This window comes from Xyrauchen texanus, chromosome 25 (assembly GCF_025860055.1).
Source record: "Xyrauchen texanus isolate HMW12.3.18 chromosome 25, RBS_HiC_50CHRs, whole genome shotgun sequence".
In the NCBI taxonomy this organism is placed as follows: domain Eukaryota; kingdom Metazoa; phylum Chordata; class Actinopteri; order Cypriniformes; family Catostomidae; genus Xyrauchen; species Xyrauchen texanus.
This window is the reverse complement of record NC_068300.1, coordinates 6,555,277-6,576,969: the sequence shown is the minus strand read 5'-3', so window position 1 is coordinate 6,576,969 and position 21,693 is coordinate 6,555,277. Positions and strand designations below refer to the sequence as shown.

At 39.6% G+C, this 21,693-nt stretch overlaps 1 protein-coding gene across 6 annotated transcripts in view; it reads left to right on the top strand.

Moving 5' to 3' along the window:
- The first annotated feature begins 8,150 nt into the window (after positions 1 to 8,150).
- LOC127619170 (AP-1 complex subunit sigma-2) overlaps positions 8,151 to 21,693 on the top strand; it is a 33,685-nt gene continuing 20,142 nt past the window's right edge. For all 6 annotated transcript variants that reach the window (XR_007967538.1, XM_052091959.1, XM_052091960.1 and 3 more), the window contains exons 1-4: positions 8,151 to 8,251; positions 9,380 to 9,558; positions 18,979 to 19,087; positions 19,171 to 19,308. Coding sequence is in view for 5 of the 6 variants with exons in the window: in XM_052091959.1 (XP_051947919.1) it covers positions 9,380 to 9,558; positions 18,979 to 19,087; positions 19,171 to 19,308 (426 nt within the window). In the remaining variant the exon portion in view is untranslated. The remainder of the gene's footprint in view (positions 8,252 to 9,379; positions 9,559 to 18,978; positions 19,088 to 19,170; positions 19,309 to 21,693) is intronic.

Sequence of the window (21,693 nt, the reverse complement as noted above, 5' to 3'; positions counted from 1 at the left end):
GTCTAAATTTGATGCACACCCAATGCCACGTATTTATGAACTGCTCGATCAGTTAGGCACAGCTCATTTTTATTCAACACTAGATTTGACAAAGACATATTGGCAAATCTCCTTAACCCCAATATCCCATGAAAAGACGGCCTTCTCCACACCGTTCGGCTAACACCAATTCGTGACACTTCCGTTCGGTTTGTTTGGGGCACGGGCAACATTCCAACATCTCATGGACCGAAACCTCAGACCGCACAGTGCTTATGCCGCACCTGCAACATCTGGAGGCTGCCCTGAGATCGTTGAGATGAGCTGGGCTCATGGCAAACCCCAAGAAGTGTGCAATTGTGTGGGTGGAGGTACGGTTTCTGGGCTTCCACTTAGGCGGACCTTCACCCTCTGTTCAAATCACATCCAATCCAGTGCGTCCACCACATGAAGGATAACGCAGATCACCCATTTGTATCTGGCATTATAGCCTTTTAAGTTTGAGGTGCAGACGGCTGTCACGGATGGCTCCCTGGCCTGAGTCAGGCGCTGGGAGTGTGTGGTGAGGGCATGGTTGAGCATCCATCCAGGGAGAGGGGAAGCGGTAAGGATTCATCCCTGGGTGATAATTAAGTCTAACAGCTGTTTCTTGTTGCAGTAATTTCAGACAAGCAATAAGAGGAGCCCAGACCAGAGTTCAGAGAGTGCAACACAGCTGAAGCAGCACAAGTGTGTTTAAAAAAACTATACAGACTATATTGTGAGTGAATAAACAAGTGTGACTTTACCTGAACCAAGCTTCCTCATTTCTGCCACGTCCAGACTTGTTACAATACTCCAATACCAGTTTTTGTTGTATCTGGATCCTTAGATACATCAGTAAATATCTGCAGGCCTGAATAATAATTTCTACTTCTGCAACTCTCCACATATTTACAGACATTACCATCATACATTTCTCTATTTTCAACCAGACTAGTGTCAATATGAATTGCTGGGTATAACCATGATGGAACTACTCCAATGGTTACAGAGGGTCCTAGATTAATATTTGAAATCTTATACTCTTCTGCCACTTTGTTAATACTCCATCCAAAGCCTTTGCCTTGTGCACTTTGATATTTACAACGGTTTGCAAACTAAATAATGCATTAGTGCCCTCTACTGTTAGCTTGGACCAGAGACTTTGCCCCTTGAAGGTGTCTGTATGAATGTCGTTTAACAGATTGAAAGCAACCAACTGCAAATAAGCTCTAGTTATACCTACACTGCTTCACCATGCACTGAGGTGAGGAGACAATAAAAGTGAAGGTGATCAAACTTATCTTCAGATAACCGAGTTCAGCGACACAGATCAGATGAAAGTATAACTACTGGAGGAAATGTTCTATGTGTGCTCATTAATTAATTATTAATTTTCTTGCAAACAGCTTTTATCATGGAAACGTCTAACAAGAGACACAATTCCCTAAAGACGAAGTCCAGACGAACAGGCTAAACTCGTAAGCAGAGCATCATGGTATGCCATGGTTCTGCTTATACAAGTGAAACTCGAAAAATTAGAATATCGTGCAAAAGTTCATTAATTTCAGTAATTCAACTTAAAAGGTGAAACTAATATATTATATAGACTCATTACAAGCAAAGTAAGATATTTCAAGCCTTTATTTGATATAATTTTGATGATTATGGCTTACAGCTTATGAAAACCCCAAATTCAGAATCTCAGAAAATTAGAATATTACATGAAATCAATAAAAAAAAAAGGATTTTAAATACAGAAATGTCGGCCCTCTGAAAAGTATAATCATGCATATGTACTCAGTACTTGGTTTGGGCCCCTTTTGCATTAATTACTGCCTCAATGCGGCGTGGCATGGATGCTATCAGCCTGTGGCACTGCTGAGGTGTTATGGAAGACCAAGATGCTTCAATAGCGGCCTTCAGCTCTTCTGCATTGTTTGGTCTCATGTCTCTCATCTTTCTCTTAGCAATGCCCCATAGATTCTCTATGGGGTTCAGGTCAGGCGAGTTTGCTGGCCAATCAAGCACAGTAATACCATGGTCATTGAACCAGGTTTTGGTACTTTTGGCAGTGTGGGCAGGTGCCAAGTCCTGCTGGAAAATGAAGTCAGCATCTCCATAAAGCTTGTCTGCTGAAGGAAGCATGAAGTGCTCTAAAATGTCCCGGTAGACGGCTGCGTTGACTCTGGACTTAATAAAGCACAGTGGACCAACACCAGCCGATGACATGGCTCCCCAAACCAACACAGACTGTGGAAACTTCACACTGGACTTCAAGCATCTTGGATTGTGTGCCTCTCCATTCTTCCGTCCAGACTCTGGGACCTTGGTCTCCAAATGAGATGCAAAATTTGCTCTCATCAGAAAAGAGGACTTTGGACCACTGAGCAACAGACCAGTTCTTTTTTTCTTTAGCCCAGGTAAGACGTTTGACATTTGAAGCCCATGTCCAGGACCCGTCTGTGTGTGGTGGCTCTTGATGCAGTAACTCCAGCCTCAGTCCACTCCTTGTGAAGCTCCCCACACATTTGAATGGCCTTTTCCTGACAATCCTCTCCAGGCTACGGTCATCCCTGCTGCTTGTGCACCTTTTTCTTCCACACTTTTCCCTTCCACTTAACTTTCTATTAATGTGCTTTGATACAGCACTTTGAGAACATCCAACTTCTTTTGCAATTACCTTTTGAGGCTTTCCCTCCTTGTGGAGGGTGTCAATGATGGTTTTCTGTACAACTGTCAGGTCAGCAGTCTTCCCCATGATTGTGAATTCAACTGAACCAGACTGAGAGACCATTTAAAGGCTCAGGAACCCTTTGCAGGTGTTTAGCTGATTAGAGTGTGACACTTTGAGCCTACAATACTGAACCTTTTCACAATATTCTAATTTTCTGAGATTCTGAATTTGGGGTTTTCATAAGCTGTAAGCCATAATCATCAAAATTATATCAAATAAAGGCTTGAAATATCTTACTTTGCTTGTAATGAGTCTATATAATATATTAGTTTCACCTTTTAAGTTGAATTACTGAAATTAATGAACTTTTGCACGATATTCTAATTTTTCGAGTTTCACCTGTATGTACAAGATTGAGAAGTTGTGTACAAGCATCAAGTGGATTTATTTCTCAACTATAAAATCCCAGAGTTTCTAGTTATATACTCTTTGTATTGCTGATGTTTGTACTATTTATTTACATGTACTTATTTTGTGTAGGCTATATTTCTCTTTGATTGGTTTTGTTGATGGCAGTGACATGTGATAAACTATGTGGATAGTTGTCATGCTTTTAGTTGTCCCATCCAGACAATTTCTCAGGGTAAAGGATTGTTTTTGAACATCAAGGTGTATTAGACATACCATCAAAGCTATACCATCATAATGTAGTTTGTTTAACCCATAGCGGTAGCAAAGATATTGAAATTTAGAGTGTGTAGAATTAAAAAATTTGAATTTAATGATAACAGGTTAATTAGCTTTGTAGCTTATTTGAAACAAACATACGAAACCTAGAGAAAACCATTTTGTGCAATTGGACTTTGTTATTGAGACAAAAGGTGCATCCTAAACCGTACACTTCTGCACTAATCTATGCCATTTTGTAGTGTGAGTAGTGCGAGTAGCACGTTTACACTGAAAATGCAGCAAAAATGGTACTTTAAGTAAATGGTCTGCACTTATATAGCGCTTTTTTTAACCTTAGAGGTTACCAAAGCGCTTTACACTGTTTCCCAATCACCCATTCACACACACACTCATACACCAATGGTGGCAGAGCTGCCATGCAAGGCACTAGCCTGCCATTGGGAGCAATTTGGGGTTCAGTGTCTTGCCCAAGGACACTTCGGCATGTGGAGTTGTGTGGGCTGGGAATCAAACCGTCAACCCTGCGATTGGCAGCTGACCCACTCTACCAACTGAGCCACAGCCGCACAGTACCCGGATGATGCACTTTTTCAATCGTCAAAACAGAGTGTGGAATGTTGGACACTTCACGCACTCAGCGCACCGGCTTGCCGTACATAGCGGAAGGGGCGGAGTTACCTGGCTATGCTGCTTGTCTGACAAAACAATGGACTCTATGCACGGAACGTAGCCTAGGTATTTCCGGTCAAATCTCAGGCAGCTAACAATCTTCATCGTAGCCTATCAAGCTAACCCGAAAGTGTCAAGAGTTGTAGCAAACTATTCTTTCTAAAATTAAGCTTTCCCCCCATTTTTTTCTAACAACAAATTAGATTTTTTTATTTAGTAAAAATATACAAATTATCTCAGTAATGAGCTCCAAATGTGTAAATACATTTGTTTTTAAGCTTGCAGTATGGCTTAGCACGGCTGTACCATTGTGTAAGGCTTCCTATGTGTGTAAAGTGTTTACATTCAGCGATTGTACAGTTATTTACAAGTGAGAAATACAGGAACAGATGTGATTTGAGAGAACAAACTATCACTTGTGGGACAGTTTAAAATTTTTTGACAGTGGTCAGGAGGTCCTCATGAGGTCCAATGGTGTGTCTGATCCTTTGCCATATCTCTTCAATGGTGACATGATCTTTGTATGAGACGCCAAGGATCTTTCGGAAGCATCTCATCTCTGTGGCCTTAATCCCTTTCTCTAAGTCAGCTGTTGTGGTCCATGATTCACTGGCATAGAGAAATATGGAGATCACTAGGGAGTACATCAGTTTGCTCTTTGAGCTGATTGCAATGTTCTTGTCGCTCCAGATGGGCTTCAGTTTTGTCAGTGCTGCCGTTGACTGCGCAATCTGGAGAGTACTTCAGGCTTCGATCCTTCGTCTGTTACAATTGTCCCCAAATACTTAAAGCTGTGGACTGTTTCCAGCTTCGTACCATGTTGGCGTAGTTACTGCGTTTTGCTTTTGTGTGGCTTAAATTGACAGCAGATAGCTAGAGAAATTCCTCTTTGGCTGGATAACTTTACATTTTTTAAGCCATCTCAAGCAATAATACATTTTATGTCTGTAATTTCAATTTACAGACCTACTTCTCAGGCAAAGAATCAGCACTGTTGTAATGATAATTTAGTGGAGTCTTAATTCCTTACATTTATATAGCGCATTTCTAGGCACCCAAAGTGCTTCACATAGTATGGGGGGACTCTCCTCAACCATCACCAGTGTGCAACATCCACCTTGATGATGTGATGGCAGCCATATTGCTCCAGAATGCCCACCACACACCAGCAATTGGTGGAGAGGAGAGTATAGGGATGTATCCAATTCAGGGATGGCGATTATTAGGGGGCCATGATATATAAAGGCCAATGGGGGGAATTTGGCCAGGAAGCATTTCAAAATAAAAATGTTTACACCCTTTTCCTTGTACCTGCCATTATTGCCATGAGCGAGCGACTCAGTCGTTAAAATGGACAAATGAACTGGTATAGCTCTGTCGTCCACTATGATCAAGTGTTGGATAAAAAGAGCAAATTAATTCACAATAGTGCAAGTACCGAATTCGCACATAACGAAAGCTTATTCCACTTTCATAATAATATCATGGATCATCATAAACAACAACAGATACCACATGGCAACTACACTGCTAGTAAAAACATGAGTGGAGAGTATTTTGCCATGTTGAGATCAAGCTCGTGTGAGTGATATGGTCGCCATAGAAACGATGCTACATGACGAGCTCATGTAGTATGTGGTTGAGTAGCTATCGTCTCTTAAGATGTTGACCAGTGAATTTTAATGTTTGCATTTACACTTACACATTTGAGTTTATGAACCACACAACAGAAACACATTTTCCCCATGAAAAAGTGCGGTGGACGAACTTTGGTTTTATTGTAAGTGAGGGGGCACGTCCTCCGTGCCCCTCGCGTATTCTACGCCCTTGTTTTTTACCATTTGCTGCTCTGGATGCGAGTTACCTCAGAACGTAGAAATCTTGTGCCATAGCACTGCCACAGTAGAGTCCCTTCATGGGAATTGAAGTATAGAGTGGTGATGGTGTAGTGGTCTAAACCACATAACTGGTAATCAGAAGGTCACTGGTTCGATCCCCACAGCCACCACCATTGTGTCCTTGAGCAAGACACTTAACTCCAGGTTGCTCCGGGGGGATTGTCCCTGTAATAAGTGCTCTGTAAGTCACTTTGGATAAAAGCGTCTGCCAAATGCATAAACGTAAATGTAAGTACAATATATTTGAATACACTGTTACCTTTCCTAAATGTAATTTGAATTAATGTACTACTTTTTGTTTTGGTTAAACTGGTTTCATTTTAGTTTGGACTTTGTATAAGTTCTGTAACACTGATAATGCTGAAAGCTACTTCTCAACACTACACACTTTTCCAACACTTTTGATTTCCTTTTTTGTTGGAGAGATTTTCCACTAGGTGGCGCTATAGGAACATTCAGTGTAAATCCCTCCTACATATATACATACACCTAACTCTTCATATATAAATATTATATTATTGATTGAAACGTGTGTGCCCATCTGGATTTCCCAGATAACAAACTACCTATTCAACCTAAAGTGTCTATAAATGTTGAAGAGATTTAGATAAACATATTGTATAACCTTATTGACACAGCCCAGCAGACACAGAACGTTCCAATAACGTTAGCATATGGTTCCCTTTTTATTTAGTTTAGTCCTAACATTCTTGGAACGTTTCTTTTGGTATATATTTTTAAAACCATAAATGTAAAATTCCCAGAACGATGTAGGGAAGTTTGTTTAACAACCTTAAAATAACGTATACAGAACAATCTCTAATGGTTATTTTTACGTTTTATTTTATTTATCTTTAAAAACATTTTATATTGTATGTGTACTAGAACACATTTCACCCTTCACAAATAAATAACATGCATGATGCACAAACTGGTATGAAGCAATAGAGTGCATGTTGTTTGTGCTCAATGCATTATAAGTCCCAACTGATATAATGTCCTATCTTCATAATTGCCAATAAAAATATAATTATGTTATTGAGGGTTTGTTTATCACAAATGTAATTAGGCATTTTCAGACGGAATGTGTTTGCTGGATTCAGACTGAACAAACACTTTTAAATGTGACATTTAATTTGACCCTGATGTTTATTTATCATATTTTATCGTAATTGTCAAGTCTGTCTAGCATAGATGTTGGAAAAAATATAGATATATTGTGATATTTTTCCTTGTGATATTGTATCGATATCTGAAGGCCAAGTATCGATATTATAATTGCAATCTTTTCACATTATAAAGATGTAAAACATTATTTCTCTTTACCAAACCTATCTAGGAACCATCTACATCAGTCCCTTAAAAGGTGTAGTTATCATGCTTTACAGATAATCACCCACCGTTATACTTTGTGTATTTAAACTGTGTTGTAATAAATAACGATTTTAAAGTGTTTAGGCTACTATTGTAGTCATAAATACTAGAATTTATTTTTTAGAAAGACTAGCTTCATTGACCTAACCAAAGAAATAAGGACCCATTATGATCTTAGATGCATAAAGCTTGGCATTGTACTGTCCATGGATATTAGGAAGTAATAATAACGTATTGTGACCTAAATATCGATTTAATATTGTATCGCCAGTTACCTTGTGATTCCCAACCCTAGTCTAACAAGTCACTGTCGGCCATATTTGTTATACTCTTGTGAGGCTATTTCCAGTCACGATAGTGCAGCTCCTATCTACTTTAATTGAGAAAGACCCAAATCTCAAAAACGGCTTGTCAATACTACGACCAAAGAACATATTTAAAATCAACAGTAAAATCTGACAACACTAGAATAATTAATTGTGATTCTTTACCTCATATTACACAAAAAAAACGCGATTTTCCAGGCTTGTATAGCTAATGCGCATGCGCGTCATAAAGTTGATTGACAGGCGATATCTGGATCTAAAAGGTGATTGGCTCTTTTAACTGTAAGGCGGGACTTCCGTTCTACATCCATTCGCCAGTTGGCGTTCCAAATCCCTCATTAATTGAAATGACAGACCCGTCTCTGCTCCAACAATACGGAGGGGAGGTGTGACTTTATCGCTGACTTCCACAACAATCATCCAATCAAATGCCGAAGTGGGCGGGAATAACGGTATTTCAGCACCAATGAAAAAGCTCCGAGCGAATCCTTTGACCAATGAGTAATGAATCATCAGCTGACGCTCTTTGGCATCGATTGTACACAAGACGCGAAACACTGTGAAACCTGAACTCGTGTAAATTCATCCCTCATTTACACACTGACCTCTTCATAAAGGTACGTCTTGTTTCATTAGATCTATTTAATTCTGAATAAGGTTTTAAAAGCATCGCGTGTCTCACAAACATGAGCATGCGTTGGAGATTACATGTTTATTGCCTATTTTAAGTTTAAATAAATGCATTCATTGCATTTGAAAAATATTTCCCTTATTGCTTAACGCGAAGTCTGTTGATCTATTCTTTGAAATTACGTTATTTTCTTAATTTACTGTTATAATATAAATACCGTGCTTTATGCAAATAACTGGCATAAGAAAACGGCTATTGAAGTTCTTTGATAAACTCCACATATAAATGTTTAATTATATTGCCAATCTTTTATTATTATGATCTAGTATATTAAATGAGTGTATTAATGTAATAGTTTATTATTATACATGCAATCTGTTGCATGGCATAGCTAAATGCAGAATCTAAAAATAAACAAGGTTTTACATATCTTAACATATCTTAATATAATAATATGTTATTTTGGTAATACTTTCTATGAAGCCCATATTTATAATGCATTGTAAAGGCATTATAATGCATGAGTAATGTCTCATAATACACCTTATAATATATGTTATAACTTCAATCATATATATTGTAACCACAATAATATTAGGTGGCCTTAACTACTATGTACTTAACCATTTGATACAAAGTACTTATTATGTACATACATGTTGTTGCATTGTAATTACATTTAAAGTAATTGCATTTAATTACATTTGTAGTTACAGTGTTAACTTGACCTCTAACCCTAACCCAACCCTTACCCCAAAACCTATCCGTACCTCAACCTTAGTTGCAGCTTTGCTTTATGTATTTTAATGTTAGTATATAGTAGTTAAAGACACCTAATATATAGCGAGACCCATTATAATACTTACCTGTTCATAGTTATATCTTAGAGTATAATGCATTATAACATTTATCTGCAGAAGTTATAATGCATTATATATATATATATATATATAGATAGATAGAGGGTTTGATGACACTGTTCTGCTTTGAGCTTCACGTCAGTCACATGACAACACGTGTCTACCGGTAATCCTTTTAGAGAACATGCTCCTTCTCTCGGATCTCTCTTCTATTCTCAGCACATCTCTCATCGTCTCTCCTGTTGTCCCCACAGATGCAGTTCATGTTGTTGTTCAGCAGACAGGGGAAGCTCCGTCTGCAGAAATGGTACGTGCCACTGTCCGACAAGGAGAAGAAGAAGATCACACGGGAGCTGGTGCAGACCGTCTTGGCCCGAAAGCCCAAAATGTGCAGTTTCCTGGAGTGGAGAGACCTTAAAATAGTGTATAAAAGGTCAGTGTGACGGAAGCGGTTCAGTTTTATATGTGCATTTGAGTTGTTTACGCCTTTAAACCCTTGAACTCTGGTGCAATTTTTCATCATTAAATTCTTTTGATTTTTCATCATGCATTTTTCAGAGACCCCCCAAATAAATAAAAAAGACTCAAATTATTTATAAATAATATCGTATGTGTTTATAATCTTATGATAAACAGATTTTGTAAACATGTCATTCTGGTTCTGTTCACTCTACGACACTTTGAAAAGTCTCATGTTATTCCACTAGGTGGCAGAAAGCACTAGAAAATGTTTATTTTCTCTGTTACATTCATCACAATATACAGATCTGAACTGTAGGTGGCGCTGTATCACATTTTAGTCCTGACAGACGTGCTCTTCCATAGACATTCAGTCTAATTTTCAGTTCAAGCACCACCCTTTGTGTTCCATTGGATATCTCGGCCTCTGAGTGGACTAGAAGCTCAATCCATGTGTCATTAGAAAGCTGAAATCACCCCCTTTGTAATGATATATATATTTTATCATCATTAGTAAAAAACATATTTTTCTGATCATTTCTTTTGCATGCTTTTCCTTCTGGATGGCACATTTTGTTCTGGACATCTAAGATATAACATTGGATTATTCAGCCAAGATTTTGAAAATCTTTCAAACTGATATTACAGCAAAAAAAATAAGCTATATAGTTACATTCCTGTGAGTGAGAGCTTTCATTTGATATATGACTTGTTGATTTAGGTGCTATGACTTTTATTTTCATATAAATAGTTCTACCCCGTTTCCTCTAGAGGGCGCTCATTTTCAATGTGAATGTTTCGTGGCCTTATTTTGTTATTTTAAGTAGCATAAATGCAAAATTGATGGTTATCTCTGAAAAGTTCAGATTCTAAACTTTCAAATGATACCTCATATGTTTGACTTATGTATACGTAGACTTTAGCTTTTTAAGCGTAGACATATTTTCGTGATAAAATGCCGCTGGCGTGTCCATAGAGTTTTTAACTTTCTCTTATCGTATCTCAATATGCAGTCAACCATAACTGAAGCAATTTCCAGTGTTGGAAGTAATCTGATTACAAAGTACTGTAATCTTACTGTAAATCAAAGAAGTGAAAATTGTTACATTTAAAATTCTTGTAATCAGATTACAGTTACTGACTTAATTACCTCTCAATGCGTTATTTGATTTACAATGATAGGCCATTCGTTAATTGTTCACATGTGCATCTGTTTGCGTTTGTGTGACAGCTGAAAGGAGTGTATAGACATTGTAATTAGGGTTGTCAATTTAACGAGTCATTTCAGTGTGATTAATTATATAAAAAAATAACTAAAATTAATCATTTCCCAGAAAGAAGGAATATTCATACCATCGAAGCAGTTGAAACTTGAAGTACCACCTGTTTTCTCCAGGGGGCAGTAAGCAAAACTCCAGCTGTATAGGCAACGGGCAGCTTATACAAAGAGCAAACTACACTCACCGACAGCAGACAGCACAAGATGAGGACACGTTCTTGCGTTCAAGCACTTCATGGAGCGCAAATCCAAATACAGGGATCTCAAGACGTGTTTTATACGTTTTAAACTACGTTGAACTTGACTCAGCGACCTAAACATTGTATGTTTATGATGCGAAGCAACCAAAGTGAGACGCTTCAAAGGCGTCCATCTGACACAGGTGTACTAATATTTTATTTGTAATTATTAAAATATTACTAATTTATCATTATTTCATCATTTAATATTAAATGATTGTTATTTGAGGGGCTTTCTCTACAAATATTTATATATACGATTAAGTTTGATTAATCGGCATACCATGTAAATAATTTAATAAAAAATTGTAATCGATTGACGGCCCTAATATAATCATATATAATGAGTTTTTAGACGTTAATATATGAGACAGTCATTTGACTTTAAGCGTGAATGTGTTTTAAAAAGTTAATTAGTAAAGTAAGTAAAGTCATTTGTAACGTGATTACTACTAAGTAATCAATAAAGTAATCTGATTATGATTTTTTAAGAGAAGTAATTAGTAATGGATTACTTTTTTTGAGTAACTTACCTAAAACTGGACATTTTTTACTCAATTTCCCAAAACATTGCTCAGTTTGTTTGAGGATCCCCAAATATTGTGTCGCACAATATCAACCCCAATTTTTATCCTCTCTATTTTGAGTCATTATTAGCATGGACTGCCAAAATTAAAGCATTTAAATAACCATTTTATAGCAGACATAATAACTACACGCCACTCGCATGCACCGTGATGTGGTCATGTAATAACAATGCAGCATATGGTTGGAAATGGTTATCGTTGACGATTGCCTACTGTTTTATTTACAGGCTATAAATCCATTCAGTGTGTGCAGGCACAGTCTTCATGTGTGTATAGAGTGAGCTCTGTGGTTTTGCAATTATGTTTTTTTGTTTATAATTAAATAGTTATAGTTAATGAATTATGTCTTAGCTACTGATTCATCCAAGAAAAACTTGATGGCGTATGTCTTTAAATATTAGACCAAGGCTGACTTTAGTCAAAGCAGTGCTTCCTTTTACTTCTAAGTTTTGCTCATTATGTTCTATTATGTATTAAAGTCAAATGACACTTGTGTAACATGATGTATTTTGAAGTGAAACAGGATATTCAATGAGAGTTTGGGACTTGACTTTATCCATTGGTAATTGATTAGATGGTGAAAAGTGGTCTCTCTATGACAGGTGGTTGAAGAATAAGAGGGACTGTTTACGTTAGCTGGAAAATAACGTTATTTTAGAGGTGGAACAAGTAAATACCCGTAGAAAGATTTAAAGGATCCCATCATATTTCTGTGACTGTGGCAACAGGTTTGCAAAATGATACTCGTGTCATGACAGTTCTGAGGTGAGATGTCCACTGGGTGGCGCTAATAGCGAGTTAAATGTTTTCCCAAACAGATGAGGTGTTTATGGTTAATGCTCTATCGAGTTATAATCAATAAAACCGACCTCCCTACCTTAAACCTGAAACCCTAAATAAAACATAACCGATTGTGTCATAATTGGTTCAATTAAAACGAACTCTGATGCGATTGCTCTGTTAGTGCGGTTCATTTGAACAAGTGTGAACGCTGTCACCCGAACCTTGATGCGCACCACACAAGTGGGCCGAGACCGCCTGAATAGTGGGACTCGGTCCACTTCCAAACAAACTCTGGTGCGGTTCGATTGATATATGAACGCAACATGGACCAAATATGTCTTAACGGACCAAAAACAGGAAGTAATTTGCCTAATACTGGCCTCAAGCATACCTGGTTCTTCTCATCATAGGAGCTATGTTTCCCATTACAGTTCGGGACAGGCGTCTGAACCGCCATCCACCGTCCTTACAGCATATCTTCATTTGAGTGCACAACTGAGGAATTCCTGGTGCTGTTGTAACTCCTTTACACATTTTATTAACTCTTCGTTTGATCCCAGCTGGTAAAAATCCCACCAAATATACATATATAAATATAACGAGCGCATTTCGCCTGCATTGTTTTGGATGTTCGGTAAGTTATATATATATATCGTCATAAAAGCTGTCCAATAAGGTCATGACGTTTTCCTGATGCCTTTGATTTTGTATCGTTAGTTTCGGTGTTAAAAATGCCAGTGTGAACGCTAAACGAACCAGGACTAAATGTATCATTTTCTTTTTGATTCAGACCAATAGAACCGAACTGCAAGTGTGAACACACCCGTTCACTTTCGGCTCTCATGTCAACTTGTGTGCTCTTCAGGACTCGTACCCTTGTCCTTTGCATCTATCAGTTGAGCTATCGCCCAATTTGACCGCATTCGAACAAGCTTGTAAATGTTGTTGGTTATGTGATGCAAACGTCACAATGAGTCAAGCGCTGTAGTATAAGTGTTTAGATGTCATAGGATAGCATTGTGAGAGGAAAAGGGCCAAAACAAACTTTGATAAAATATGAAATTATAATTTGACGAAAGGGAATAAAAGTGCTTGTTGTTGTAGTGCCTCTAGTGTTCATTTCACCAGGAAACTGGTGTGAAATGTACAACGAGCCACATACTAAGACAATAAAATGCATAGATGAATCTTACACAATAAGACCAGCAATGTGTATTAAAAAAGTAAAAGGAGGCCAATTTGATTTCATGTTGACTTTAAGCAAAGTATGAAAGGACTTCTCAGAATTAATAAGGTATTTACATGCAAAGCTGGTTTATGGGCACAAAATAATTAAACGGAAAACTAATTCGTTTAGGAATTTGACTAAGCCCCAAGCACACACTGAAAGCTTTGATGAATGTGTCTTTTTTGTTTTTTTTTTGGTCTCTAGAATGGGAATGTTGCGGGCAAACGGGGTCATTTCCACACGTTCTTTTTTAGAAGTTATCCATACATGTAGTTTGTGTTACTGCTCTGTCCGATATCTGATTGGGGGGGGGGGGCACATTGACCTGAGAATTGACACACAATAACAGACACATCAAAATGGACACTTAAACAGTCCACCTGCCTGTTTATTGAACTATTTGGTGGCAAAACTCACCGCTACAATGCTTGAGGTGTTTCCCGAGTGGGTGTTTAGCATGTTGCTATGTGGTTGCTAGGTCGAGATGGGTGGTTGCTCACTGGCTCAAGTCCAAAGTGTCCAGCCTCAGGTCTCTAGGTTTGATTTGGGTCCATCCTTCAGTGAAAATCTTTGGGATTCGTGGGCTGTTTTATCATCTGACGGGTGAAATGTGTAAGTCTGATCTGTTCAACAAGCCGCCGAGACGAGTTACATGCATGCTGAAGTTTAATACTTATTGTTTTGTTCCAGTCGTGAAATTCTTTCAAGAAAATGCCTTTGTCCTGTTCACTCCAAATCAATAAGAAATTGTATTTGATAGGAAAGGAAGCCTAGTTTTAGGGCTATTAAGATTTTAGTACATATTATATGATCTTCATGACAGTTATGCACATTTATCCCGCTGAAAGACCCCGTTTCCTCCTGGTATTAAGATGCGTTTCGGGTGATCCGAGCACTAAATAAAGGTCTAAATGTGGTCTAAACCTGTGAAGGACTCTGTTCAGACTTAACACTCCTGCGCTTTATTATCGTGCAGAAGTGTTGCGTTCAGGTCATGCCAGAATAATCGTATTTACGAGTTGAGCGCACATGAACGGCGCAACAAAGTCGTAATTACGAGTGGCAAATTGTTACTGGTAATAATTCTGTTTTGTTTGGGGATTGGCTGTGCATATCAGTCTGTATTCATTGTTTGCACTTGGAATGAAGTATACGAATAAACCATGACTATATAATAAGACTCATTTATGCTGGTTTATGCCGCAACAGGCTTGTGCAATAAAACTACATTTCCCATCATTATATGTAGCCACACAAGAGTGATAAACTAGATGGATAACGCATTAATTACACACCCAATGTGTGGCTTTGCTCTTCATTTTGTTGCAATGGTGGAAAAAATCGAATAAAAAGAGAGAAATGGGCCGTTCTTTACAACTATCACATTGTATTTACGATCTCAGACCTCTTAAGTACAAACGTCCCGGGAGGACTTGAACGCACCATAACACACTGACATAGCAATTGATGCAGGTCATCATGAAACAGAGACCCTCCCCTCCAAATCCGAACTCAAGTGGTCACAGGAGGTGCATTTAATGACCAGGTGTAACCAGCGATGTGTCTCACCTGACCACATGTGAAACGCATCGTAATACCGGGTGGAAACGGGGTCAAAAAGACGGTCATTATGATATCCTCATTACCACAACACACTTTTTTTATTTATGTATGCATCTGTGACAGGGCGGAGGGCGGGGCCGGGTCATGATTATACACACCCAGCCCCTTATCAGGCTAATGGAGACATATGTCGGACAGCTGCCCGTAAACGCTCTCTCTCTCTCTCTCTGTTGCACCACCATCCGCAGTCGGCCTTTATCACTCTCGGAGGCTTGATTAGCCTGATAAGGGACCGGGTGTGAAAATCCCGACCGGGCCCCGCCCTCCGCCATTTCACAGCATCATAGTAGTCCTTCGTTTTCGCTGATTTTAATCTTAAACAAATTGTGCAGTGGAAAAAAAACAGCTGTTACGGCATGACAATCATCATTAAAAACAAAGTTAATAGTTAAAGTAAAGCGTACAGATACGTTACAGTATTTTCTTTAAAAAATGCAAAAATTGTGGTTACATTGAAGCACTATAGAGGCAAATCGGGCCAATTTTTAAGAGGGTTTCAAGGCAGAAAAGCACTTACATGAATTCTTCTGTTGTTTGAGCTGTAAAGTGGTTGAAATTGTCATTTTAAGGTTTACGGCGTTACGTCATCATCAAAAAAAAACACATTATGCCAAAAATGCTGCTGATTATACTTAACTTGTATTGAACCTGGAATATTCCTTTATGTCTCCTTAATCATTATGGTCTTAAATGTAGGCTTCACTTTCATGTTTCTTGTGATTAATATAATTAATCTCATCACTGCTTTTTGCAGATGATGTTGTCTTCATGTCATCATCGGTCCGTGACCTTTAGCTCTCACTGGATCGCTTGCCAGTCGAGTGTGAAGCGGCTGGGATGAGGATTAGCACCTCTAAATCTGAGGCCATGGTTCTCAGCAGGAAACCGATGGAGTGCGTACTCCGGGTAGGGAAGAAGGTATTGCCCCAAGTGAAGGAGTTCAAGTACCTCGGGGTCTTGTTCACGAGTGAGGGGACAATGGAGCGGGAGGTTGGCCGGAGAATCGGGGCAGCGGGGGCGGTATTGCACTCGCTCTATCACACCGTTGTCACGAAAAGAGAGCTGAGCCGGAAGGCAAGCTCTCGATCTACCGGTCAATTTTTGTTCCTACCCTCACCTATGGTCATGAAGGTTGGGTCATGACCGAAAGAACTAGGTCGCGAGTACAAGCGGCCAAAATGGGCTTCCTCAGAAGGGTGGCGGGCTTCTCCCTTAGAGATGGGGTGAGGAGCTCAGTCATCCATGAGGAGCTCGGAGTAGAGCCGCTGCTCCTTTGCGTCGAAAGGAACCAGTTGAGGTGGTTTGGGCATCTGGTAAGGATGCCCCCTGGCCGCCTCCCTAGGGAGGTGTTTCAGGCACGTCCAGCTGGGAGGAGGCCTCGGGGAAGACCCAGGATTAGGTGGAGAGATTACATCTCCACACTGGCCTGGGAACGCCTCGGGGTCCCCCAGTCAGAGCTGGTTAATGTGGCTCGGGATAGTGAAGTTTGGGGCTCCCTGCTGGAGCTGCTGTCCAAACACCTATAATAATATAGACACAAAGGACACACTGTGTGTATTTGCGCTAAAGTCTATGTGTGACAGAGAAGTAAATTAAAAACTCTGCTAAAAAATTACAATTGCGCTGTATGATATTTTTATTGTGTTTTATGGTGTAGCTGAAATTAGCAGCATGTTGTTATAATGCTGTTGTTTGTGTGTGTGTGTGTGTGTGTGTGTGTGTGGTGGTATCATTTGTATTCTGTAGTGTGAGTGCTTTTAAAATATGCATCCACACGTTTGGTTTATTCATCGTTTGTTTCATATCATGCAGCAAATCTCCGGGGAAACACTTCAAGGGTTTGTTCATTTTGTACCGCACTTTATTTCATGTGGAATTTATCCGTGACCTCCAGAAACCTACAGATAAATTTTTTGAAGGTTTTTTGAAAGCAGGAATGCATAATCATACACACACACTCATCCAGAGCCCTATGAGTTGTTTTGTAGAGTAGATAAGCAACAGTTGTTTGATTTGCATTATTTTCATTGTATGCAGCTAGGCTGCAAACGCTTTGTTGGTCTGAAGTGATAATGAGCGTCACCTCTTGCGACCTCTGGTCTACAGCAGCGTCTCAGTCTGATATGTGATCAGGCTTTGCTTCTGTTCCAGATTCATTCCCTCAGCCGTTACCTCTCAGCTCTCCTTGCCTGACCTCTGACCCCTGCGTCTCGCTCTTAACACAGTTACGCTCCGTCTCTGTACCTGTCCAAACACAGCATTTGGATTGCTAAGCAGGGAGCGTGGAGGATGCGTGTCTGTTTGGATAAAAATATCAATCCGTGTTTAGTCTCGACTCGACCTCTGATGGCACGCCGGCAGTGTTTTATATTACTTGATTTTATAAATGTTTTTTAATGTCTGACAATGTTGACAAAAAGTAGGTACAAAGCTGTGAAACCTTATAAAAGATGTATATTTTTATGGAAGTGTATGAAAATGAACCTCTTCCTTCGGTCAGGACATAGACTCCACCCTCCCTAGCAACTGGGCCAATTTGGTTGCTTAGGAGACCTGGCTGGAGTCACTCAGCACACCCTGGATTCGAACACGTGACTCTAGGGGTGTAATCAGCGTCAATTCACGCTGAGCTAACCAGGCCCCAAGCCAGCAGCTTCATTAAAGCAAGAGATGGAGGTGGAGGGTGTAGTTAAATCATAGGCCTACTTTAGTTTAGGATTTAGCCATAAAGAAATCCATTGTCTTATGGCACATCAGCACAGAGTTATTAGCATCCGGACACTGCAGCGGTTAGGTAGGAAAGAACCAGACAGATTCACACAGTCCTGCTCGGCATTGTTGTTGGGTTTTCCTCTCTAAACAATAGTGTAACTGATGTTAAAACATACAAGGAAATGGACCTACTGTAAATAACTCACAGCAGTTCCAATTATTTTTCACTTCATTTGAGTTTGAGCCTATATCTAGCGCCTCCCTTGAGAGGCGCCCACATGTAGAAAACCCTGGATGTCACTGAAGTCTTGCAACGCCCCTGTTATGGAGTGGTGATGGTGTAGTGGTCTAATGCACATAACTGGTAAACTGGTAATCAGAAGGTCGCTGGTTCAACCCCCACAGCCACCACCATTGTGTTCTTGAGTAAGGCACTTAACTCCAGGTTGCTCCGGGGGGATTGTCCCTGTAATAAGTGCACTGTAAGTCGCTTTGGATAAAAGCGTCTGCCAAATGCATAAACGTTATGAGCCTGTCCTTTTGAATTTATAGTGTGAAACACAGCGTGACCAGTGTAACCCAATTGCAGAATATACGGTTCTGTTAAATCTGCAGTCTAAAACACACAGACTCAAGCCTCTCTCACTCTCACACACCAACACACAAACTCGATGAGACACGCTGAAGAGTGGCCGTCCTGAAGACTAAATGAATGAACATCCTTCCTGCTGAACACAGCAATACTCTTATTACAAAGAAAACTGCGCACTCAGCAGCTTTCACCAGCCGTACATCCAGAGGGAGACTTAGCGTTAGAAAAGAAAGATAAATGAATTGTTAGCTGAAAAATGGAGCACACAATCTTATAAAAACATATTCATGTAGATTTGATTCAATTAGTGATTGTGTATTAAAACAGCTTCCGTTCTTTATGTTCCCATAGATACGCAAGTTTGTATTTCTGCTGTGCCATTGAAGATCAGGACAACGAGCTGATCACCCTGGAGATCATCCATCGCTACGTCGAACTTCTCGACAAATACTTCGGCAGTGTAAGTCTTCACCGATAGAGTCTGAACGAGGTATGTGTGCGTTATAGGCTGTTAAACACAATAAACGTTCTTCCCCAACTCAGGTGTGCGAGCTGGACATCATCTTTAACTTCGAGAAGGCCTATTTCATCCTGGACGAGTTCCTGCTGGGAGGAGAAGCTCAGGAGACGTCGAAGAAGAACGTTCTGAAAGCCATCGAGCAGGCTGATCTCCTGCAGGAGGTAAGACGGGTGTACTTCCTGTTGAGTTTAACGGTCGTTCATGCAGAGATCTTTGATTTAGAAATCACTGGGGAGGCGCTGATTTGATTTTAGTAATGCTGACTGAAAGAACTCAAAAGAAATGTGAATGTTGAAGATTGAAATGGAATTTTGTATGGAGCAGCTTGTTCGAGTTGAAGGAAAACGGGCCAAATATGAGTGACATACCGTTCTGAACATGTTATACCAGAAATATTCTCAATGCAATTACATGGAAACAGACGCGAATGCCCTGCCAATGCATTTCAAGTGCACGCGACCTGCAACTGGCACCGCATACTGTAGCGGTAACAAACCTCAGTACTCAAGGGGGCGATAGAATTACCTTCCGATGTTTGTGCCATCAAACCAGACATGTTACTTTTCAAGGCAAGGCAAGTTTATTTATATAGCACATTTCATACGTTGAAATATTTTATTAACTTATTTGTAGAGATTGCAAAGAAGTAGGAAAGAGGTGGTGGCTGAGCGGTTAAGTCTCTAGGTTACTGACTGAAAGGTCAGGGGTTCAAGCCCCAGCACCGCCAAGATACCACTGTTGGACCCTTGAGCAAGGCTCTTGACCCTATCTGCTCCAGGGGTGCTGTTTCATCTCTGACCCCAGCTTAGTTGAGATATGTGAAAACAACTGCATTTCATTGGCTCTTTACCTGTACTCTGCACAATGACAAATAAAGTTGGAGAGGTGGTGGCGTAGTGGCTAAAGCACAGGGCTGGTAATCAGATGGTCACTGGTTCTAACCCCACAGCCACCACCATTGTGTCCTTGAGCAAGGCACTTAACTCCAGGTTGTTCCAGGGGGATTGTCCCTGTAATAAGTGCACTGTAAGTCACTTTGGATAAAAGCGTCTGCCAAATGTGTAGTTGTAATCTTGACCGGATACGTCTTAATCTTGTCCTGTTAGCCTTGTTAGACCACTAGATGAATCGAGTATTCCAGAGACCCGTGTAATAATTAAATATATCATCTGGTTTAATGGCACAAACTTTTGAAGGTATCTCTATCGCCCCCTTGTGTACTGAGGTTTGTTACCGCCGCAAGAATGAGCGTCAAGTACGTACAACTGTACAACGATTTGGCTTTTGTATGACGAATTGTTTATGTAGCTCCTTTGGTATTTTCTTTGGATGGAAGCATCTGGTAAATGACTGAATATAAAATATACATGTAAATTGGACCACATTGACGTATGGGTATGTTTCTAGCTTTAGTGCTTCAGTTCTGTCTTTCTCATTAAGTTGAAAGGTAGATATTTCCCCTTGAGCCACTGTTTCACAATGACTCATTGTTTATTGGCTCACACAACAGCCACACACACATACTGGTTCAGAGGAAAACAAAACAAAGGACGTCTTTGTTTATTACAGTGTAGAGAATCAGAGCATAGAGTATCCCTTCCATTGTAGAGTACAAACTCGATTTTCTGATGTGTGTTTTTGTGTAATTCTCTTTTCAATGCTGAAATACTTTCTTCTATCTCAGTTTAATATGTAGAGTTAACTGTAAGTAAGCCATTTGTAGTTTGACTTCCTGATGAGTGTAACCCTACTAATGTCTTAGGGTCATTTTTGACCCGGGACAGGTAAAGAATATGTTATAAATGATGCACGGTTATGGGACTTGTTGTAGGTTGTTACTTTGTCAAGACCATCAAAACGAACAAAATAAAAAATAAAATACAGTTTTTTTTATGTAATAGTTTCATTTAAAACAAATAGTTCCTTCCGTTGTCTTAACCGGTCAATTTTGACCCATATGGGAAGAACCAGTTGTGATCTTTTACCTTTGGACTTTCTGAACGTTTTACGGCTTTTAATAGTTTTTGAACATCTACTAATCAAATTTGACCTAAACAGATTTCAGATTTTCTCAAATGTAGCCCCTAGCCCCAAACTGTTCTCTAGCCCCGTTGAACACTAATCAAGAATGTATGCATTTTGATGTTTGGCAGAGGCAGGATAAATACATACAAGCTGTGATTTAATGTGCCGAGTAATGTAATTTTTCCCACCGTGTCCGATATTAAAATCAGTGCGACACACTTTGCAAAAGGTGTGGCCATTGTCGATATGGCTTCAAGATATGAAATTCAATTATTCCGTCCATCTGTTGTTAAAATTAAATGTATATTTTTTTTTTACCAGAGCACCACATGAGTCTTCTCCTCGCTGTCCTTTTCTGCATATCGCGGCACCGTTTTGTGTTCCGTTTTGTGTTCCGTTTTGTGTTCCGTTTTGTGTTCCGTTTTGTGTTCCGTTTTGTTCTGTTTTGTGTTCCGTTTTATGTTCCGTTTTGTGTTCCGTTTTATGTTCCGTTTTATGTTCCGTTTTGTGTTCCGTTTTGT